General features: G+C 42.8%; 1 protein-coding gene across 5 annotated transcripts in view; it reads right to left on the bottom strand.

Annotated features, from left to right (window-relative positions):
• The window catches only part of SLC22A23 (solute carrier family 22 member 23), a 187144-nt gene that overhangs the window by 81359 nt on the left and 81090 nt on the right, over window positions 1–24695 (bottom strand). The window contains exons 4-5 of one of the 5 annotated variants that reach the window (XM_060189147.1): window positions 7551–7620; window positions 2677–3144 (exon numbers count right to left, since the gene is read on the bottom strand). The exons of 2 other annotated variants lie outside the window; for them this stretch is intronic. In XM_060189147.1, the coding sequence (XP_060045130.1) occupies window positions 7574–7620 (47 nt within the window). In that variant the 3' untranslated portion in view covers window positions 2677–3144; window positions 7551–7573. Of the gene's footprint in view, window positions 1–2676; window positions 3145–7550; window positions 7621–20035; window positions 20888–24695 lie in introns of those variants that run through there. 2 more of the 5 variants (XM_060189146.1, XM_060189148.1) reach the window with 2 other exon arrangements.

The following is a 24695-nucleotide window of genomic DNA, read 5'->3' as shown; positions in this document are numbered from 1 at the left end:
TAAAGATTTCTGCATTACTTATCTCTCTAAAGCGGTGGGTGAATGAAGTCTGTCCCATGTCCTGTGATTCTCTCTTATGGCTTCCTTGCTTGGCCACTTGATGCAGGTCATAAGCATGCCAACAGCCTGTCACAGGCACAGAAGGTCAGTGGTTGAGAGAAGGTACGAGCAACAAGGTCCCAAGAGGGAGTGGTCACCCTGCCCTATTGTCACCCTGCCACTTCCAAAGCTCTGGAGCTAGAAGGTCCAGACTCAGAATTCTATCACCAGATTTGTGATGGGGCCCCAAGAATTACACCTCACTGTGCTTTGAAGGTATTACCAACACCCAATCTGCAGTGCTCAATGATACCCAAGGAAAAAGCTCCCGAGGCTGGCTTTCCAGTACTCTTTCCTTAAACATAAATAAATAAATAAATAAATAAATAGCACATTTTTTATTTTCTTGAATCACATTGCTGGAACAACAGAAAACACAAAGTATTTCAAATCAGTAACAAAAGCTCTCAAGTAACAAACACAAGTATGATATACAAGTTAATTGACATGCTAAGAGCCAGAAGTCTGGGGAACTCCAGTCAGAGACAGAAAATTCCTCCCAAATCTAAATATCATCCTCTCACAAACTTATGTTCCAACTGCCTTGCAAAACTCCACCTAGAGATCAGACACAAGGAGAGATCCGCTATAGATTTCTTAGAGAGCCACATGCACGTCAGCAAATTAGTGACTCTGTGAGCCTATAACACAAAAGAAAAAGTGACCTTAAAGCATATTTTAAGAAATCAGTACCCATTCATACACCATCTGAGGAAACCCATTTCTAACCCAAACAGTTGTAAAGTAGCAAGGGTCATGTTCTTCTTTGGGTTTTTCCATGGACCTAAGCCCAATGGGGTCAGGACTCATGACCTTGGCAATGTTTCTAGGCTTGCCATTGTAAGGGTTTGCACAGGGTGAGAGAGAGACCCTCAATCCATTATCTATGAACCTGGCTCCTCTGTCTCCTTAATTACTCAGTAAGCCAAGGAAAACAAGGAGCCTGGGGGGAGAGGGAGAGCAGACCCTAGAAACATGCCAGGACTCCAAAAGCCAAGAGCTGAAGAACAAATCAAATGCGAGACACTAGAGTACCAGCAAGTTGGGAGTTTTAAGGGCCAGGCCAATGGAATGGTGGGGCACGGAGAAGGTTCTCTGCCTGCTTCTGCCCAGGCCTGCCCCTCTGTGCCCACAGGCCTCTGTGACTGAAATCTTAAACAGGCTCAGCCAATTAGCCTTTCAACCACCACCCAGAGACCAGACACTGAGTTTTGATCTGCAATCTCCCTTGATGGGCTCAGCTCTCGGCTGGGAATGGCTTCCTGTGCTCTTGTTAGCATTCCACACACCCCACTTCCTCCCATGCTGGCAGACGTGGTGGGAGCTGTGCCCAACACAGCTCCCAGTGCCCCACTGCCAGCCTGGCTCCTGTGTCCATAGCAGGTCATCAGTAAATCATAGCAATGTAGGTCACCTGCCATGAGAACAGCTACCCAGGACCCTGTACTATGTCCTCAGGACTGGGGGAGCTCCATTTGTCAGCAGGATCTTTTTCCGTAACCCTCATGCCCATAAAAAAAAATTAAATCAGCCAATTCTTACCCACCCCCCACCCCCAATGGTGTCCCCATACCCTCTAGTGTCAGAGTTGTTTTGTGGCCTTGGCTTCACTCTGAAAGAGCAAGGGAGAAGCTCAGACAGCTCAGTGCATGAAACATCAGAGATGAGCTTGCCAGGCTCAGTGCGTGACCAGCCAAGGTATGTGGTGTTCTGAGCCAGTCCTGACAGGACCAAAGGACAGCGCCAGTCCACCCCCCCTGCCCCACAATGAGGGATGTCCTAGTCTTCTTCCCCAGCGCACAGACAGAAGGGAGTCTGGAGGTAGGGGAGGATGGGGAGAAGGACTAGGAAGGAAGGAATAGGTACAGGGATTCAATCTCACAGCACAGCAGCCCAGGGTCACCTTGATGAAATCACTTGCTTCTCTGTAAGTCCAGGCCCAATGGGAGGCCAACAGACATGCTTAGACTAGGTCTGGCTGCCTCCAGCATCATCAGTCTGCTATGCTCCAAAGATAAGGGCACCTCACAAAAAGATGAAGCACAACTCTACGACTCGACCCTGTCTGCTCTAACCACTGTTAAGACCCAAGGAAAGAGCTCAGGGTTTTCTCAGAGTTGTGAGCTCATGACAGCTTCTGTTCAGCCTCCATGTTAGCAGGCACACTATCCCTTCGGCCCTGGCAAGCTCAAAGCACCAGCTTTGCAGATCTTTTTTTCCTTTAACTTTTTATTAGTGATTTGATAATGATTATCAAGATTGTAAGACAACAGGGGTGCAATTCCATACAGTTCCCACCACTGGAGTCCCGTGTCCCATCCTCTCCATGGGAAGCTTCCCTATTCTTTATCCTTCTGGGAGTATGGACCAAAATTATTATTTTTTTAAATATATAATCATTTTTTAAGTTTTTTAAAAAATCTCTATTTGTACATTAAATAAAGACAGCCAGAAATTGAGAGGGAAGGGGATGAGGGAGAGGGAGAGAGACAGAGAGACACCTACAGCCCTGCTTAACCACTTGCAAAGCTTTCCCTCTGCAGGTGGAGACTGGGGACTCGAACCCAGGTCCTTGCACTTTGTAACATGTGCACTCAACCAGGCAAGCCACCATCTTCCCCCTCTTTTTGCCTTCAGTGTTTATCGCTGGAGCTCAGTGCCTGCACTACAAACTCACTGCTTCTGGTGGTCAACTTTTTTTCCATTGTTGTTATTGTTGCTGTTATTGTTGCTGCTGCTGTTGTTGGATAGGACAGAGAGAAATTGAGAGAGGAAGGGAAGACAGAGAGGGAGAGAGAAAGATAAGACACCTGCAGACCTGCTTCACCACTTGTGCTTTGTGCTGGTCTTTGCACTTTGCACTACGTGTGCTTAACCCAGTGTGCTACTGCCCAGCCCCTTGGACCAAAATTCTTTATGGGATGCAGAAGGCAGAAGGTCTGGCTTCTGTAATTGCTTCTCTGCAGGACATGGATGTTGGCAGGTCCAGCTTTTACATTTCTGAGTGGTGATACGGTTGTGAGACAGATCTAGGCATTGGCTGACCTAGAAACAATGGCAGAAATGATGTTCTTAGACTTTAGGCCATGAGATTTGAGTCTAGTCTAGCTGGCAGCCAAGATGGGTGCTGACATTTCCTGGCTGGCCCGAGCCAGTACCAAGCAGGACCAGCACTGCTCAAAGTTCATGCATCTCATCCCATCACCCTTTACCTTCTAGCTCTCCAGGGGTACTGTGAGGGCCTCTGGGATGGAACAGTGGAAAGATGCATCCAGAGAAGAAAAATTCACTGTCCAACCTGCACACAAACATGTGATTTTGTCTTGCTTGGAAGTGAACATAAACTATCCCAACAGTATCCCTACACTAGACACACAAACCTGCCCCTGGCTTTAGAATTAAGATAAGCCACTCTGGTGCTAGGAGGCTATTGATTTCTGCAGTGATTGTGGAAGAGAGGATTGTTGCAGTCACCATTTTATGTCTGGAGAAATGGAGGCACACTAGAGGACAACTCTGTGGAATAGTTATCCTAGAGTTAATCAGGTGTTCACCACAGGTCTGGGGGTTCAGCCTACTGTGGTCATGCTCACTAACTCCTTCAAAAGAAATCATTATCATCATCACTGGGGCTTCATTCCAGGCTGACTTTTTTCAGATAGAAAAATAGAGAGAAAGAGAGATAAAGAGATAAAGAGAGAGAGAGAGAGAGGCTAAAACACTGAAACTCCTTTCAGTGCATGGGGCCCCGGATCAAACCTAGGTCGGGCCTATGACAAGTATCTACATTCTACATAGAGATGAGGATGGGTGTTGGAAAGTGGCCCCACTTCTGCATTCCAGGGGCCAGTGGGTACATTTCATCTGTGAAAAGCAGCTTGAAGTTACTCTGGACACCTGCTCCTGAACTGTGTTCAAGTGACCTGGTTGGGAAGCAGCTGAGGGAGTGAGTGGAGACAGTAGGCTAGCTTGATAGCTACCTACTGTCTGAGGATGACTGATCCAAGCCTGGGTCCCTAGAGTCCTAAGGTTTGACACTATGGATCTCTTGCAAAGGCTTTAGGAATTAGAAAGATGCTTCTTGCTATGAAGTGGAGAGGGGATTCAAGGGAGGAGAAAAGGACCTCAGAGCTTCTGCATTAAACCATAGCTCAAAGTTAAGAAGGAAGGAGAGGAACAGGAGTATAAGGCCAGGTGTCTTCTGGGTTTGTTAAGGGGCTAAAGTCCCACGGTCACAGATGGATGAATTCTCTGTTCCTGATTCTGGCTCTGGAAAACACAAAACAAGGCTACAGCAAGCAGGCTTTCCACACTGGGAAAGAACAAGATTTTCTCAAGTCCTGACTTCAGAATCTGACCCCAAAAGTCCCCAAGCTTTTGCTGAGTTGTCACTGTGTGCCTGGCAATGCTTAGAGCTGAGGAAGTAGGAAAGAGCTAACGGGGGGGTGGGGGTGGGGGGGAGAGACTCTGCCCTAGGAGAGCAGACACTATTTTCCATTAGCTTAAACATAAAGATACATGAAGGAGACTTAGACCCATGAAAATTATCCACCATGGATTTTCCAGTATAACTACATTAAAAATTATTTTCTGTTATCACCACAAGACAATTTTGGGCTGAGTGGTTTCCACTAAAAAATCAATACACATGCAGGCACACATACACACATGCTCATCAGGTTTGAAACACAAGTATTTTTCTCCTGCATTCTGGAAACATCAGAGGCAAAAGGAAAGTCAGAATACTTTATCTCTAAGACAATTTACAAATTTATTTTTTTATTTTAAAATTTTATTTTTGAGATAAATTGAAAGAGAAAAAGGTAGAGAAGGGGAGAGAGGAATCTACAGGATTATTTCACCACTCATGGAAGTTTCCTTTCTGTAGGCAGGGACTGGGGGATTGAACTCAGGTCCTTGCACATTGTAATGTGTGCACTCTACCAGGTGTGCCATCACCACCCCCCTGGCAACTTACAAAATTTTAACTAAAGGTCATATCTGTTTCTTATTCCTTTTTTCATTCAATTTCTCTTTGACCACTTTAACTTGTCATAGTCATTCTGCATACATTAGTGGTTTATAGCATCATAAAACAGTGGTGGGGGGGGGCTAGAAGGACTATGGTAGAGCAAGAAGGACAAGCTGCAAGCCATGCTCTCCCCACAAGGCCATGTGGCTCTTGCCACCTTTTGAGCTACAGAATTCCCGTCTGTTAAATGGTGATAATTTAGCTCACTGCTACATACTTTTCCTGTTCAGAGACAGATTAAAATGTGTTAAGTGTCTTGCACACTTGGCTCAATAGATAACAATATTATTATTAACATTATGTTATTATTATAATACCTGAATCAACAGATAACGTTATTATTATTATTACTAGAAAAGTATATTTCCTTCAGCTGTTTGCTACACAACAAAACTCATGTAAATACTTGAAAAGGTCTGAAACTACAAAATTCAGACTCTTCCCATGTGTAAACTCCCTGTCCTTATTTAGGTGACTACCAGATCACAGAGTTCATCCTTTGCAGAAGTCATCAGTTTTTTTTCTTTTCTTCTTCTTTTTTTAATTAGTGATTTAATATTGATTCACAAAATTTATAAGATAACAGGGGTACAAATCCCTGCACCATTCCCACCACCAGAGTTCTGGATCTCCAGTCCCTCCATTGTAAGCTACAGAAGTTCTTTCAACATTGCAGATATAGGTTAAAGGAGTCTTAATTTATTATTTGTTGGATACAGACGTAAAGAAGTCAAGAGAAAAGGGGGAGACAATGAGGAGGAAGGGGGAGAGAGACACCTTCAGCACTGCTTTACCACTGGTGAAGCTTTCCCCTTGTAGGTGGGGAACAGGAGCTTGAACCAGGGTCCTTTCACAGTGTAACATGTGTGCTCAACCAACCAGGTGCTCCACCTCCTGGCCCCCTTCTTCAGGGGTCTTACACACAAGGGATTCTGGCAATGACAGGTAAAACTCAGAGTGAAAAGTGGCCTCTGTATATACGCAGTCTCTACTAAAAATATTTTTGGGATTTGTCTTGCTCAGTTCAGTTGACAACCTGTATCCCAGATGTTTGAGCTCAGGAGAAATGCTCTTTTCCATGGAGCTTCCTACTTTTCTGGGCTTTATGGAGGTTACAGCTACTTCAGGGTTATGATCGTCAGTCTCATGGAGTTCAAAAACTCATAGTGCATTTCTCAAATAGCCTAGAAGTCGCTGTTGTGAAGCAGGATACAGGCCCAGGCTGGTACAGCTAGGTGGGTATTTGAAATGTTACCCTTTGGTAACCTGAAAAGGTCTACTTCTATCTATACCATCATCTATACTATCATCTGTATTATGTCTACACCATCATCTCAGCACCTGCAGGGCTGACCTCCCATGGTCCCAGGACAGGTCTCCATGATGCCTGAAGATGGCTCTCAAACTGCTCTCAGAAAGCAGGGCATCTCAGTCAGTACTAAAACATGCCTGGGTCTCAGCAGGTGGAAAATAAGGAGCCGGTTTTTTCCAATGTGACTTTACTACATGTGCTTAAAATAGCCCCGAGAGGGAAACATTTGTATTTTCACCTTGCAGATGGCATCATGACTGAAGCTCGGGGAGTGAGGTGAGTCAGGTTACCCAAAGTCACTCAACTTACAGAGGCACCAGAAAGTCTTATGATGACTCCTAAGTGAGCTTTCCTGGCCACCACATTGTTGATGGACTCTTGGTGATTTACTAGCAGCTAAAGATTAGTCCATCCCATAGACCCAATGACTTCAGTTGGGACTCAAATGAGGCTTTTCTTCTGCCTAGAATAAGGTTAAACCCAGGCAGTGATTTCCATGTCTCTGTGACTGGGCAGAGTTAAATTGTCTTGAATGCTAAATTCTACTACACTGTCTCAGCCAAGTTCAAAAACTGCCAGCTCTCTGTATCTTCCTCAGAGGCCTGAGGTTCTTCTGGTGGAAGACCTTTTAGTGAGGTCAAGGTAACTGAGGGCAAAGAATAAAGGAGCTTCCTCCTGGCCTGCTGGCTGGGGAATCATATGCACTCACTTCCCAGAATTTTTGGCAAGAGGTATTTTCTGAATTCTTGGTCCTGTGTTCAAAGAACTGCCTAGCAGCTATAATCTGGAACAATGCTTTCTTCTCTGACTCCTCACATAAGGTTGCTGCCACATTATTCCAGCATTTGTGACACAAGGCAGGCTGCCCGCCCCCACCCCTGCTTGCACCACATGCTCAGCCAGAGTTATACTTTGATCAGGTAATTATCAACCAGGGATCCACAGATGTGTTTCAGGAACAGATATGACTTATGTAAAACTACACACACACACACACACACACACACACACACTTTTCTAGGGAAGGACCTATAGCTTTTATTAAATTCTCAAAGCGGTCTCTGACCCAAAAAAAAAAAAAAGATTCAGAAGATTCAGAAGCAATACCTTTAAAGGAGTTTTCATTTCAGTCAAATTGGCCAAATTTCAACATAAAGTGGGTCAGAGTAATGAAAAGCTGAAAAGAAAAAAGTCAAAAATGAGCAACTCATTCTATAAGAATTTGGGGAAATTAAAACAGACCTTCTATAGTCACAATACATTATGCAAGAAGACTCCAATAGACTGGGGATGGCCAGCTGTGGAAGTGGGGGGCGGGTAAGGGAAATAAGATGCAGCAGAAACATCCGGTGGAAGTGGAAGCTCTAAACTGGGCTGCACAGTAACCCAAGCTCCCATGACATACGTAGTTCATAAGATGGCTTGCTTAGGCAGCATCCCAGAAACTATTTTTACTTGAACCTACTGGGGGAAAAAAAATTGTACATGCAGCTTCAAAGCCTTGGATCCCCTATGGAACCAACACGCTGCCATATCAGAACTGCTCAGAGTGATGCGCTAATTAAAATTCTATGGTCATTCCCATAGAAGATGACGATTTTAATTAGAGATGATGATTTTTTTAAAATGGAATTCTGACTGTCATTGTCTGAGGTTTATGTTTGTTTTCCTTCTTAATATTCCCATGAATAATTTAGCTTAGCTGGTAATTTAGTCTCCTTTAAACATCACTCCTATAGATAGATGGAGAGTGACCCAGAATGGGCCACAGATAAAGCTTTGTACTATTATCAAGCATGAGGTTCTGAGTTTGCTAAGGATCAATAATAATTGTTGAGTGAAACACTTTTAGGAAATGAGGTAAAATTCAGTCTGATTACACGTTTGAAGTTTTAAATGCTTGGATTGAAAGAATATATACTGAATAAAGGCAAGAGACTGGTATACTTTCATGATGACTCTTTAGTCACTATCAGGTCACCCTATCAGCTGGGGCCCTAGTAGGGGAGTCCTGAGATTCCCATACAGACATGATGGGCCTAGACCTCGAACAGATCCCTCTCTCCATTGTCACTGGTCATCTCCATCAGGAACAACATAATGGACCCCTCTGTGGGCCCTTCCTTCAATGTGGATCAACAATGGTAGAGAATGTTCTATCTTCCGAAGGGAGGCTGGACAACATACTCTATCTACTGCCTGAGGAAGATGGGTCCTGACATTGGGGCAGCTTGTAACATTCCTACTCACGACCACAGAATGTGAGCTCAGATCTACAAGGATGCAGAGGTTACATAAGCTCCTAAGCTGAATATGGGCCCCAAAACAAATCGACGGGTCTTATAGTCAACAATATTTATCTACTTTTCCCATATTTGGGAGCTACTCTCTTCCCTGATCCAGCTTTCTAGCCCTTTTTCCAGCCATGACATCATCTCCCCAGACAATAACTTGGGTCCACCTGCATTATCAAAGGTCAGACTCAGGAAAAATCTAGTATAGACGTGGGCTCTTTGGAATATAACTAAAATAGAACTACTAGCTATCTTCAAAACAGAGACCCCAAATCTTCACCTGCAATATTCTTGTCTTTAGGTTCAATTTAGTTAACAATTTGTTTGGCTTTATATGTTAACTCTTTTTTTCAGCCATCAGGTTCCAGATACTACCATGATGCCAACCGGACTTCCCTGGGCAGACGACCCCACATGTGTCCTAGAGCCCCACTTCCCCAGAGCCCTGCCCCACTAGGGAAAGAGAGAGACAGGCTGGGAGTATGGATCGACCTGCCAATGCTCATGTTCAGTGGGGAAGCAATTACAGAAGCCAGACCTTCTACCTTCTGTACCCCATAATGACCCTCGGTCCAAACTCCCAAAGGTTTAAAGAACAGAAAAGCTGGGGGGTCAGGTAGTAGCACAGTGGGTTAAGTGCACATGGCACAAAACTCGAGGATCGACTTAAGGATCCTGGTTAAGCCTCCAGCTTCCCACCTGCAGGGGGTGTCACTTCACAAGCAGTGAAGCAGGTCTGCAGGTGTCTTTCTCTCCCCATCTTTTGTCTTCCCCTCCTCTCTCCATTTCTCTCTGTCCTATCCAGCAACAGCAACAATAAAACCAATAATAATAATAACCACAACAATGATAAAAACAAGAATGGCAACAAAAAGGGAAAATAAATAAATAAATAAAATATTAAAAAATAGAATAGGAAAGCTATCAGGGGAGGGGATGGGATACAGAATTCTGGTGGTGGGAATTGTGTGGAGTTGTACCCCTCTTATCCTATGGCTTTGTCAGTGTTTTCTTTTTTATAAATAAAAATTTAAAAAAAGGAAAAGAGGTAAAATGTAAAAAACTAGACCTCATTTCATTAGGTTAACTGTTAAGAGAATCAATTACTATATGCTTCACTGAACTTCATTTTATGTAATATATGCTTTCATTTACAAAATGCCTCAGGTGATGATATTTTCCCCCTCTGAACTGATGTTTCCATTGATCTTTATAAAGCTAGAGGTGGTGAGCCATGTGCAGAAATGCAAAACGTTTCTAAAATTGGGTTCTTTGGGGAAGTGACTTAAAGGTAAATTAATAAAATAAATGCTAAGATGAAATTTAAAGAATCTAGAGTTGATCTTTGAGAAATTTCTAGCCTTATATGATCAGAGAAGGTGCATATGAAATTCTATGGGCAGGTGCCTAACTCTTGGTTTTGACTTTGCATGAAACATTTATTTATTTATTCCCTTTTGTTGCCCTTGTTGTTTTATTGTTGTAGTTATTGTTGTTGTTATTGATGTCATTGTTGTTGGATAGGAGAGAGAAAAATGGAGAGAGGAGAGGAAGACAGAGGGGGCAGAGAAAGATAGACACTTGCAGACCTGCTTCACTGCTTGTGAGGCGACCCCCTTGCAGGTGGGGCGCCGGGGGCTCGAATCAAGATCCTTACGCAGGTCCTTGCGCTTTGTGCCACCAGCGCTTAACCTGCTGCGCTACTGCCCAACTCCCCATGAAACTTTTTTCACACAGGTATGAATCACCAGACTCTCCTGTGCTGGCCTCAGAACTTAAGAGAAAGGCATTTTCAGGTAGGTGATCAGAAAGGGTGTAACTCATCACAGCTGCTCACATCTCTGCCAGCTGGAGGACTTCAATCGAGAAGCTCCTAAGTGGCCTCCTTTTGCAGTCAGAGGTGGCAGGGCCCCTGAGTCACCTGAGTACCTCTAACCTGACAGCAGCCCATGTGACCTGTGGCAGCTGGCTCAAACTCCATGTTGAGCAAGAATCCTCGGTGACCCTGAATGTGTCTTTGCTTGCCCGCCTTGTAAACAGTGAATGCGGAAGAACCATTGATCCTGGTCTAGTTTCAATAACTGATTGATCTTTCGAAACCAACAAGATCTTCACAACCTGGTTAGGGTGCACTTATCTCTCTACATACCTCCTAGAGACATTCTTGTCAGCTCTGCCACCACACCAGATCCTGCTGGAACACAGTAGGTTCTCCCAGTGCCGACATATGGGGACCTTACATGCTCAGTTTCCCCATGAACATCTTCTGTGACTTCTTTACCCACTCAGCTACTCTTGGGAAGGAGGTCTGATTCTCTGGAATCACTGTGTTTTATTTACTAAGAGATACCATAATGATGAACTTTCTCCTCAGTCAGAGAGGATTTACACCAGGCCAGTCACATTCCTTTGACATTTCCAAGTACAGGATGAATGCAGAAAGAGCGGAAAGTAAACAGGTACTTTTAAATGTAGAAAATAGCAATACACTCTAATAGCTCTCTAAGCTTGAATTACCCCCCTTTGTATTTTTATATTAATCGTGGCACTACTCAGCTCTGATTTTTAGTAATTTAGGGGGTTGAAACAAGATCTTGGATCCTTAGACATAAAAGTCTTCTGCATAACCAGTATGTTATCTCATAACCAACATGATATATCACTATACTAACTCCTTAACAGCTGTGGCAGGATCCTACCCAGATTAGGGCATGATGGGAATGGATGCTGAGCACAAGTAAAATGAAGAAAGATTTAATTTTAGCTTTATTTTCTTGTTTTCCTTGTGTGTAAGGAATGTACATAGAGTGTGCAGTCCAAAGCCAGAGACCAGCCTACAGCTGTGTCACCTGGGGAATCCCATGTACCCTGGGTACTCATGGCACAGAGGGTGTAGGCCACCTCCCCACCCACTCCCACCCCCAGCTTCTCAGTGCAGCTGTGAGCATGAGTCAGAGAGCTGAAGGGATGGCAGGGATACATGTGCAGATACTGGTTACAGGAATTCTGGGAGAATTAAGGTTTACAAAGTGCTTCATTGGAGCCAGGTGGTAGTGCATCTGATAGAGCAAACATGGTACAATATGAAAGGACCCTGGTTCAAGTCCCCAGTTCCCATTTGCAAGGGAGAAACTTCCTGAGTGGTGAAGCAGCGCTGCAGCTATTTCTCTTTCTCCCTTTCTATGTCCCCGATTCCCTCTCAACTTATCTCTGTCTCTGTCCAAAATAAAAAATATATATATTAAAAAAAAAGAAACTGCTCTGTCAAATTCTGAATTATTTTTCTTCTCCAAGTTTGGACCTCATGGTCAGCAAGATAGTTCATCTGGAAGCAGTCTTGTCACATGTACAACCCAGATTAAACTCTGGGCCCCCCAGCACTGAGGGAAGTTTCTGTGCCATGGTCTCTTTCTCTCCACTTCTCTCTACCTGAACATTTGGTCTGCAGAAGTGAAACTCAATTTTTGACAAAACAAACAAACAAAAGAAGCAAATTTGAACTTCAGATCTTTTCCTTCCCACTATTATTTTATCAAGGAATATTTATTAAATCCTGAAAACATGCTAAAAAAGGGGTAAGATTTCTTTTTTCCTGTAAAGTCCCAACTACTAAAAAATTTGCCCAACATACAATTCAGTCCATGTGGTAAGGTCTTCTGTGCAGAAGGAAGTTCACAAAGCAGATCTGAGGTACTCTATTCTGAAAGCGAACCAGGATGACCTTGGCTGGCATGGAGAACTTGGACTTCACAAGCTGCCCACTATTCACTAACTGATAAACCTGGTTCCTGTGTACTGATTGAAGATCAGCATGGTTTATGCTTAGCCTCAGCTCTCTTTTGAGAACCTGGAATTTGGTGCACACTATGTGGAAGGGGGTATATGACAGACTCAGCCAAGCCCCAGGTGCCCAACCTCTTAATGATCTTTCTGGTAGACACCATTTGGCACTTGTTATCCCAATTCTCTGCAAGGGGGAGGTGAGCGTGTGTCAGTGTGTCAGGTGGCCCCACTGGGAGGAGATGCTGGAAAACTGCACCTGGTCTCCTCTGGACCTTACCCTCTGTGTTTTCCCCTTTGATTTTGTTCTGTGTTCACTTGCTGTAATAAATCATGGCCAAGCTAGATGCTGAGTCCTAAAGTTCTCTTAGTAAATCATCAACCCTGGGGTGGTCTTGGGCACTCCTGACACACCATCCTCAGCCAAGTCAACAGAGAACACTGTCCTTGTCAAAGAGTGATCTGCCAGGCAAAGCAGGGTATGGTGGGGGTGGGGAAACAAAGGGCACTTTTATTACTGTAACAGTAATAAAAGTGATGATTTGGGAAGACTTATTTGGAGGAGCAATGAGAGATCATCTGCAGGACTAGAATCTGAAGGCTGGAAATTGAGAAACTGCTATTCCAAGAGTCAACCAGCATGACATATGGTCAGAACCCAAGGAGGGAGGTAGTATGATCAGGGCTAGGTCTACTGCTAAGACAAGATAGATTATGGACAACTCAAGCTCAGCTGAAGGTCAGACTAGCTTACCCCAAAGGCATTCCTTCTCACTTTAACCTCTTAGAATTCTATTAGATTTGGGTCAGAATTATGATGTACTATATGAAAGAGAAAGAGAGCAGGTGTATGTGTGTGAATGTATGATGGTCAAAGAGAAGGACAGAGAATTGAGTGAATCGTATTAATACTGAGGGGAGTAAGAAGATCTGGAAAGAGAAAAAAAAAATCAAAGACAGTCTTCATTACAAAAGTATGTTTAAAGGAGAAAAGATTATCTTGATACCTAGCTATTGGAAGTAAGACTTTAATGGACAGTAAGCTCTAAGGAGGGAAAGAGCAAGAGAAAACTAAAAGCAAGATCAAGAGAAAAAAATATGATCTACTCTTATTCACCACTTAACATTTTTAATGCTCCCAGCTCTGAAACAAACCACCCTCTGTCAAAATATTACACATACATCTGTGGTTGAGTCTGATTAATTCTCATGATTATAGCTGAGCACATTCTGTGTTTTGAAATAGAGTATCAGTTACTGACCCTCAGGAAGCTAATTGCTTTTCCACATACACCACACAGTTACACTTCCAACTAAGCCATTCACTTAGCATGGTGGCAGTGCACGAGAGTGAGCTTTATCTCCTGGGGATTACTGTGGACCAGTGAACAGTGGTAGGGCTAAGACTATGGACAAATAGGAATTCTGGGGAAAAGCTATTAGTCCTGCTGTCTAACCTGTTTTCAGCAGATGTAATTTGCTGCTCTGTGTACAGTCTGTCTCTCCAGGGAGAGGACTTAAAGCCTCTAATGTGTATATCTGTATTGAATACACAAGGCTGGTATTAAATATGACAGGGTAAGCAGTTCTGCAGTTGGCTCCCTTCCAGTTCATTATCTTGCCTTGTGCACATATACCAGGTCACTACTGGCAAAGACTAATTTCTGGTTTAATGGGACAGAAAGAAGAGATCCAGATAACGTCGATCAATATTCTCCATTTTTACTACAATATTCCTCTCAGAGGGACAACACACACCTATTCTGTTTACTTGAATTTGCCTTTTAACTAGTTGGCAACTTTGGAACTGAAAATAGAAATAAATGCATTTGATGGTACACATACTTCAATTTCACTCCTAGTAGGCATTAGGAATTCTATGATTCATCTTTGAATATTTTATAGCTCTATATATTTCTTTGGAAATATGCATTGCATTTGGGGTAATAAAGAGCCTACAGATTTTATTAAACAATTGTGCCAGTATGAGCAGAGCAGTAAATACTGGCTTCAGAATACAACCATTTATTGTGTAATCATTTTGGAGTGGCACCCACTTGTGAGAAGCTGGACTACAGATTGGACACCCAGCCTCCTCCTCATTTCACTGTCTCATCTGAGCAATTCATTTAACCATTTCTGTGCCTTGGCCAACTGAGGCCAACACTGAGTCACAAATCACAGTACAAAATGAATCCACCCACTGTGTTCCTCTTAAATCAGCCCTTCTGAGTTTGGTTAGAGGCTCTCCCCACCTCCCACATCTTGCCACACCTCCTATTTATAGCATGGAGCTCCCCCTACAGTCAGTATGTCTACACTTTATGATAAAAGGCACCATCTTGTCTCTCTGTCATAAAATAGCTCCACCTAAAGCCCTTCTACCCACAGGAAGACTTCCATATTTCTTCAAGTTCGTGGTTCTTCTCTACTCCTAATTTTCCATGGACTTTTATCTATTTATGTCAGACCTTAAACATTTTAGTGCCTATTAAGTGCAGTTCAGTGTCTATGGGGACAGTTTACTATATAAAAACTTGGTATTTAGATTATTTGGACCAAAACTGACAGGAGACATCTTTACATCAGAGGCTAGCTGGAGAGAGAACTGATCCCAATGAAGATAAAGACAGAAGTCAGTCAGGCGGGGTTTAAGTGGGATGAGAACATTTGTTAAGAAAGCAGGTCTTATTCTGGCAATTTATTGTTGGGGATGTAAATTTATTTTCTGTGGAAAGAAGTATGGCAACTGCTTAAGAAACGTAAAATGGAAATACTGCATGAGCCAGCACTACCACTTATAAGTGTTTATCTAAAGGATAAATACTCAAAAAATAAAAAGCAACTTACAGTCCTATGCTGAAAGCAGCACCACTCACCATAGCCAAGACAAGGAATGAACCCAAACACTCATCAACAAAAGAATGAGCAAAGAAGCTGTGTGATTTATACTTAATTGAACATTGCTCTATCCACAGCACCACCACAAACCAGAGCTGAGCAGTGCTCTGGTCTCTCTCTGTATCTCTCTTTTATTGATATATATATATATATATATATATATATATATATATATCTCAAAAAACATTGTTCTGCTGTTACAAAAAGATGTGTGACTTTTTAAATAACATGAATGGATATTTAAGTGATTATGCTAAGTGAAATAAGTTAGGAAATGAACAATAATTATCAAATGATTTCTCTCATATTTGGAATATAAATAAAGCAACAACAACAAAGGAAAACACCTGGCATAGGAGTGGTGCACCTAGTTAAGTGCTCATATTACAATGCACAAGGACCTAAGTTCAAGCCCATGGTCTCCACCTGTAGGAGGAAAGCTCCATGAGTGGTGAAGCAGGGCTGCAGATGTCTGTCTCTCTCACTAACTTCCCCTCTCCTCTCAATTTCTCTCTGTCTCTATCTAATAAATAAATAAGTAAAATATTTTAAAAAAGAAAAACACCTGGCATAAAACAACAAAACTCTTAGACTCAGTGGAGACTATGGTGGTTATCCGAGGGGAAGGGAAAGGAAGGGAAGGGGTCACTTTGGTAATGAGAAAATTTTTTCGAACTTTGGTGGTGGGTATGGTGAAGCTTAGATACCTTGTAGAGATGTAAAGCTGTATTCTTGAAATTGTATAGGAATGAAAGCCAGTGATAAATCAATTTAAATAAAATAAGAAACAAGAAAATGATTTTTATCACATTAGCATTTCCTCATAACAGCATTCATTCTCCCTCTATAAATATATCATATGTAAAAATGAAGATTATCTATTCAATTCACATAAAACCTTATACAGTTCTCCTTTATTCTGAGCACAGCAAAAGGTAGACGTCTCAACAATTTGCACTTCTATGCATGTCCTCATTGAATATCACCTGTATTTAAATATAAGGCTTTGTCAAAAAGAAAAAAAAAAAGAGGGTCTTTGTGTTTCCTAGTGATGCAGAGGTTAGCATGACCCCTGTGTAAGGTGACGTGTAAATTCATGAAGTAGGTCAGAGTTAAAAGAAAAGTAAAAGGATTTTTGCAGCCAACCAGTGAGATACTGGTAGAACTGGGAAACAGAGGGAAGAGATGAAAGCATGGGCAAGAGGGCTGGGCGCAGATTAAACAGGTGGGGGAAGGAGAGCAGTGGGGAGTATGGGAAGAGCCTCCCACCACCACCGAGTTCATGTGCGCAGCTCAGAGTCTCCTGCTACCGTGGGGGCTCACAGACCCTCTTGCAGGGCAGCTGACATCTTGGTGCCTAAACAATGTGGTGACTAAATGAAGACATTTCTTTCTCCAATCTGTAAACAGCATCAAGGGAGGCACCACCTCTTCTGGCTCTGATGCTGGTCACCACCCAGAGCAACTGCATGCTAACTGAGAAGTCAAACAGCTCCTCAAAGTTTGCACTGCAGTGAATGATGGGAAGCTGCAGGATGAGAACGACTTGTGGCATGCTCTACAAAGAGAAAGGAGACCACCAAACAACTGAAAGTAAGACCTACTAAAACCAAGCTAGAGACTCAGGGAGGAGGAAGGATTCCGGTTTCACACGGAAGTCTTATCTCCTCCAGAGAACACACACTCCTTGTGTACACCAAATCCCTTCCATGGTCTAGTGGCCATCACATCAGAGACAAAATGTATATGGATGGCTCAACCCACGACAGTGCTGGTAGGAATGTTCGGGTTTAGGAGGGGTGCGTGTAGAAAGCTGGGGAAATCCTTGTCAATCTGTTTACTTGGAATCATCAAAGACAGCACATCTCTAACAGGGTGATCCATATTTACATGTCCATCCTTTAACCATCGGTATTGCCACCAGTTAGTGGAGATGTGCTTCCTGCTCAGTGACCCTCAGAAACTTTGCTGGTCCCTAGCTGGTCCCACGTCAGCCAAGTGGGTGCCCTGGGAGTGGGAGGTGAGAGGGCAACATGGCCAAAGTCCATCAAGCACGAGCAGCGAGAAACTGGACAGTTCTCCCAGTAATTAGAGGCCTAAGGACCAGAGAACTTGACCCAGGTCTCAGCACTTACTGCTTGCTGGCAGGCTGGAGGGGAATTTAAAACAAACCTTTTTTTTTTTTTTGGCTCCAGGGTTATTGCTGGGGCTCAGTGCTTGTACCACAAATCCATTGCTCCTGGAGGCCATTTTTATTCCCTTTTGTTGCCCTTGTTGTTTATCGTTGTTGTTATTATTATTACTGTTGTTACTGTTATCGTTGTTGGATAGGGCAGAGAGAAATTGAGAGAGGATCAGAAGATAGACAGGGGGAGATAAAGACAGACACCTGCAGACCTGCTTTACCTCTAATAAAGTGACCCCCTGCAGGCTAGGGAGCTGGGGGCTCAAACCGGGATCCTTACGCCAGTCCTTGTGCTTTGTGCCATATGTGCTTACCCCACTGCACTATCGCCCGGCCCCCTAAAACAAACTTTTTATAAAGAAACCATTGCTTGTGTACTCCTTAGGCAGTAGAAATCAATTTTCTGTATTTCCTGATAATTTTGGATTCTTTTCTCAAGGAGCATGAGCACAAGCTATTCATATTCAGGAGGCTTGAGTTTGATTCAGACATCACCTGTCTAGCCTTCGGTACATCTTTTAACCTCTCTCAGCATCTGATTATAACACAAAGCATGAATCAGATTGTGGCCTGGATACTACGTTGCAACGCATGCAAAGCAGGTCTTTGTAGGCATTGGGTGTGGGCCTCCCTGACAGCCTGTCCCTATCTGCCCTGTTTCTCCATGATGTAAGTCTTATTCCCATAATGAGCTCCCTGGGGAGTTTCTCCTGTACCTGGTCCCCTTCTCTAGTATGGTGCCTATTCTAGAGGAGAAATTTAAAACATTCATTTCTACCAAAGGGGCTCATGAGTCTGCTCTTCCAAATATGCCCTTTCTTCTTGGCAAAAGTCTTACATACTGCTACTAGACTGGAAGTTCTTTGGAGGAAAGGGCTGCCTTTTTAATGAGGATCCATATACTTTTTTAAAAATCAGCTAATGGCCTCTGACAAAGTTCAGGGGTATGCTTCTCATTGTAATGAGGAAATTTACATCTATCAACCAAAGGACATCCACAACAAATTCATGACATCACAATTGCAGGGTCTGGGGTAGCAAGATGGACAGCATTTCTAATTGGTTTGGGAATTATAGCTTCTGTAAAGAAAGGCAATCACACCTCACATTTTGACAGGGTTGGAATTTTGCCATTTTCCCCCCTGTACCTGGTACTCACTCAGTTTCTCCCACTAATTCTATGTGCACTCCCCCCCCCCCCACACACACACACATATCACCTTGAACACAAGCTGAAAACCTAAAAGCTGAAAACCTACACCTCTGGAGTATGTGCTTAAGGTAGAAACTTATGCAATTCAGACTGAAGTCATGCAGCTGGTGTGGCTCAGGTTACTGCTGCCTCTGCCTCCCTTGGTTCCCAGAAGCCTTTTAAAGGGCTCCTGTGGATTTGTTCATTAGCAGTGATGAGTAAAGTGCAGACATTTCATTACTATCAAGGATATTACGACAGGATTAATTTGAATCTTTAGAAAGAGAGAATACACATGAACAAGAGAAAGAAAAAAAAAATCCCAAATATGATAATGAACTAGAGACAAATTAAAAGGTACAGAAATCCTAAAAAATAATTATTTATGACAATTAGTAGGAACATGTTCTTGGATAGCCCTAAGGAGTGAATGAAAGGCATGGTTTGTTCAAACTCAAAATCAAGCTGGTTTTGGAAATGTTCAGACAAAAGCTTCAAAAGGACGGCAACTCGTGTGGACAAACAGGAAGAATTCACTGAACATGACCTTGATGCTAAACTGTCCTATGACAGCTAACAGAGTAAGGTGTTACTGGAAGCACTATAGAGTACTCTTTCAAACCACAATGATATGAAATATAATCCATGTACTAAAAAGGAGTGATTAGTTTGAATACATTCAAATGTTTATATATAATAGTACTTATACATGGTTGAGTCCCTTAACAATGCCCAACTCATGAACCAAATGTTTCTTGATGTTATCACAAAACCAGTCATTTTGGTAGATTTAAATCAACAAGTACAAAATGTCCTATGAAAATGGACTACCCTTTGAAACTTTCCATTTATTGTGTATCAGACTCTATACGCCCACAGTCAACATTAACATTCTTTCATGCTAATCTTTTTTTCTTCTTTCTTTCGTTTTATTTATTTATTTATTCCCTTTTGTTACCCTTGTAGTTTTTGTTGTTGTAGTTATTCTTGTTGTTGTCATTGTTGGATAGGACAGAGAAAAATGAGATGATGAGATGATGAGGGGAAGACAGAGAGGGGGAGAGAAAGATAAACATCTGCAGACCTGCTTCACCACCTGTGAAGCAACTCCCCTGCAGGCGGGGAGCCAGGGGCTTGAACTGGGATCCTTGTACCAGTCCTTGCGCTTTGTGCCACCTGCGCTTAACCCGCTGCACTACCGCCCAACTCCCCTTTCATGTTAATCTTAACTGATGTCAACTCACTTTTTTAAAAAATGGTATAAACAAGCCATTTGTGAGGGCACACAACTGCTATGGGTTGTGTATTAGTCATGAGTTCTATCATATTGTAAGAATGAAGACCTCTTAAAGTTTTGGAGACTTAAAATATCCACAGTATATTCCTTGCTCATACTACATGTCCATTGATCCTCCAGCCTTCCCCACACCCCTACCCCCTAAGATTTACAGGAAGGCTGTTCATGTTTGTCACTTGGCGATCCAGGTTAAAAGAACAACCACCATCTTCAGTGTTTCCAGTCGATGTGCTAGAGTTTTAAAGCATCTCTTTCAGGTGATTAAATGCTCCAGAACAGAAAGCATGTGCCATTTTTGCTCACAGATCTTTGGCCAGAATTAGGTACATGAACTGGTCCAATTTCAACAGAAATAGCGTCAAAAAGCACCAGGGACTTCACACTCTTTGGTGTAGTTGACTGTTCAAAAATTCTTCAAATACGTATCAAAGGAAAAGACAGAGACAGGGTTTTGTGGATGCTTTGAGATGCTTAGAGAAATGGCTGATGGTCCCAGACTACATGCTATGTACGCCTCCTTCATCTAAGTGCTTATAGCCATCATCAGGACTGACCAAAGGTCCTGGCCACAGCTGTTCTGACGTAAGTTGTACACAAGCAAACTGAGAGTCAACCAGGTCACCTGTTTCAGAATCATTCCCCAGCAACAATGTAACCAGAGTCAAATTTGAAGCATTTGTGTTGATAGCATAATGCTGGAAAGTGAAAATGTGGGTCCCATCTTGGTTTCAGCGTGTACTCGCTGTCCAGTGACTCTAGGTATGTCTCCAGCCTCTTCTATGCTTCATGAGCCATCTGGAAGAGGGATAAGTAAAGTTCCTTTCCTCTGGGGTCACCATGAGGATGGGATCAGGAGCCCTGGGGTTAACTTTTCTGATTCTATTTCTTCTCCTGTAGTCTTGACCAGATACCAGGCATACTACTTACAACTTACTTGCTACTACATGATAAGTCACATTCCTCATAATCAGACTAAGAGTCACCAACTCAGATATGAGGGGCAGGAGGAAATTCTGAGGGGAAAAAAAAGTACATATTTTACTAAAAGAATTGATGACAGGGGCTGGGTGGTAGTGCAGCGGGTTAAACGCACATGGAGTGAAGTGCAAGGACCAGCATAAGGATCCCAGTTCAAGCCCCCAGCTCCCTACCTGCAGGGGATCGTTTCGCAAGTGGTTAAGCAGGTCTGCAGGTGTCTATCTTTATCTCCCCCTGTCTGTCTTCCTGTCCTCTCTCAATTTCTCTCTGTCCTATCCAACAACAATTATAACAGTAAAAACAATAATAACAACAACAATGGTAAACAACAAGGGCAACAAAATGGGAAAAATGGCCTCCAGGAACAGTGAATTCATAGATTTATAGTGCAGGCACCAAGCCCCAGCAATAACCCTGGAAGGGGGCAGAAAAAAAGAACTGATGAAAAGATTTCCCCCTGAGAAAAAATTATGGAGGGAATATGCTAGCAAAGGACAATCTGTGCAAGAATTCAGAGATGCAACAGATTATAAAGTTTTCAAGAAAGTGAAACTGGTAAGTGAGGTGGAGATGGAGGAACCACTGGGTTTAATTATGAAAAATGGGGAGTTTATTCCCAAAGCTACATAAGGCTTTGAGAGATTTAAGCTATGGAGCAAAGAGGCATTACCAGAAGTATCTTCTAAAGAGATTTTTCTTTCTATGGCAACATCAGCTTGTTCTGCTAATGTCCCGTCTAGTGTCTTCTTGGTTGAAAACAATGCCAGCCCCTCCAAGTAGCAAGGGTGTTACATAAACCATTACTTAAATATACACACTCTTCCCGATCAACTAGGAATATCAAAGGAGATCACCTGGGACTGCAACAAGACAGGACTAGAATTACGTTGGGAACCCACCAAGTCAGTGGTGAGTGAAAACACATGTGGCTCTTGGACAGCGAGGAGCCCAAGGAGAGACTCCTGGGGCTAAAGCCCTTATCTACTCCTGAGCAGCTGGTAACAGTCCGGCAGTTTGCCAGTTGAGGCGCCACCTCCAGTCTATTTTACCAACAAAAAGACTGCTGAGGGGAAAAGAGGACTTCCCTAAGGCTCACCAAATGCAACTGTGAGTCTCCATTGCTATTACTGTCCCTTGGAGGTTGGTACAGCAGCCGGGAGGCCCCACACTGACATGGGGGGGAGGGGGCAGAGAACTGGTTGAGAAACTCAAAACATCTGTACCCCAGTGGACTAGAGGTGGGGCTATAAAGTGGAAGCCTTTCCACATTGTTCTCCTGATGAACTGGAAGACACGGTGAATAATTGCAGCAGAACCCACAGAGTATAAATGGGATTTGTTTGGAAACTAACAGGGCCAAGTAGTATTGCCCAGCTTGGTTCTGGCTACTGGTGGAACAGCTGAATTGAGCCCACAGCTTTGGATCCTTGGGGTATGAGAGTCTCTCTGCATAACCACTGTGATATCTCTCCCCCATCCTGATACAGCTCTTGTTCAGGAGTGAGTAAGCTAAAAAGCCTACATATAGTTAAAAAGCCCTCAGGCTCCCATAGCCTACAGGGTAGAAAAAGAACAAAAGAGGTTTTAACAGCCTCTGTGCTTCAACTCAGGGATTGAGATAACATTAAGACAACTGTTAATTTCCACAAATGTGAACACTTTAAGTACTTAAACATACAGACAATGCAAGGTGTCAGGACAAAAATTAGAAGGCACTTAATATAGCACATGGTGACCAAATATAGTCTGCTATAGGAAGAAACATAGCAGTTTTGTACAGAACAGTTATTTGTACATTGAATTGAATGTTAGTGTATCTGTAGTTATGAGTGTAAAGGTTTGCAAAAGCCAAATTTCAATAAAGAGTCTTCCTGGGGATCCGACGGTAGTGCAGTGGGTTAAGCGCAGGTGGTGCAAAGCACAAGGACCAGCGGAAGGATCCCGGTTCGAGTCCCCAGCTCCCCACCTGCAGGTGGGTCGCTTCACAAGCAGTGAAGCAGGTCTGCAGGTGTGTCTTTCTCTCCTCCTCTCTGACCTCTCCTCCTCTCTCGGGTTTCTCTCTTTCTTATCTAACAACGGCAGCAATCACAGCAACAACAATAATAATAACAACAACAACGAAGATAAACAAGAGCAGCAAAAGGGAAAAAATAGCCTCCAGGAGCAGTGGATTCATAATGCAGGCACTGAGCCCCAGCAATAACCCTGGAGGCAAAACAATAACAATAACAACAAAAAGAATCTTCCTGAGTATCAACTTTATGATAGTAGCTTTTAATTTATCAGACTCATTTGGAATAAGCATTCATTTAAAGATATTTCTTGATTCTTTAAAAGTATAGATGAGTAGGTATGAATGTTTAAGTTCTTTTAAGTCATATAGGTAGTAAAATCAGTTATAAGAACATTTTATTCTAGTGGCAAAACCAAGCATGGGTAACTATATATATTTACAAAGAAGATTTCAAACAATACCAACTTTTGGTTTCTTCATCATTATCATACAACCTAGCTCAAACATGTACTGTAGGGGGCCGGGCAGTAGTGCAGCGGATGGTGCAAAGCACAAGGACCAACATAAGAATCCCAGTTCTAGCCCCTGGCTCCCAACCTGCAGGGGGGGTCACTTCACAAGCAGTGAAGCAGGTCTGCAGGTGTCTATCTTTATTTCCCTGTCTTTCTCTCCTCTCTCAATTTCTCTCTGTCCTATCCAACAACAACAACATCAATAACAACAACAATAAACAATGATAAACAACAAGGGCAACAAAAGGAAAAAAATAGCCTCCAGGAGCATTGGATTCCTTGTGCAGGCACTGAGCTCCAACAATAACCCTGGAAGCAAACAAAACAAAACAAAACAAAAACATGTATTTTAATTACTAAACAACAACTATATTTTTGCATTCTACTGCTTCTAGTTCTTCAAAATATATGTCAATGCAAACTTTGAAAGACTAAATGATAGCAATAAGTGAGATCTTTAAGCATAGTCTCAATAGAATAAAATAACTTGGAAGTTTTTAGAACATAAGACGAAGCAACTACATTTCTGAGTATATTCTGTAAAGAAGGGAAGCCAGGAGTCAGGTGGTAGCGCAGTGGGTTAAGCACACATGGTGCGAAGCGCAAGGATCAGTGTAAGGATCCGGGTTCGAGCCCCTGGCTCCGTGCCTGCAGGGGAGTTGCTTCACAGGCAGTGAAGCAGGTCTGCAGGTGTCTATCTCTCCCCCTCTCTGTCTTCCCCTCCTCTCTCCATTTCTCTCTGTCCTATCTAACAATGAAGACATCAATAATAATAACTACAACAACAATAAAAAACAACAAGGGCAACAAAAGGGAAAATAAACATATATAAAAAAGAATCCTTTAAAAATAAAAATAAAAAATAAAAATGAAGGGAAAGCAGTGGCCAAGGAGGTGGCACAGTGGTAAGGTTCTGGATTTCCAAGCATGCGGTTCTGAGTTTGATTCCCAGCACCGCTTATACTAGAGTTGATTCACAGCCTCTCCCCATTCCCCCACCAAACAAAATGAATCATTTAATTTTTTTTAACTCAGTTTTCTTTAAAGAAATGTGGAAATTACAACAGACTGTTACACTTCTGTGTTCATAGTAGCATTA

The sequence above is a fragment of the Erinaceus europaeus genome, chromosome 4, assembly GCF_950295315.1.
Source record: "Erinaceus europaeus chromosome 4, mEriEur2.1, whole genome shotgun sequence".
Taxonomy (NCBI): domain Eukaryota; kingdom Metazoa; phylum Chordata; class Mammalia; order Eulipotyphla; family Erinaceidae; genus Erinaceus; species Erinaceus europaeus.
Note: the sequence above shows the minus strand (reverse complement) of the source record. Positions and strands in the feature narration are given on the sequence as shown.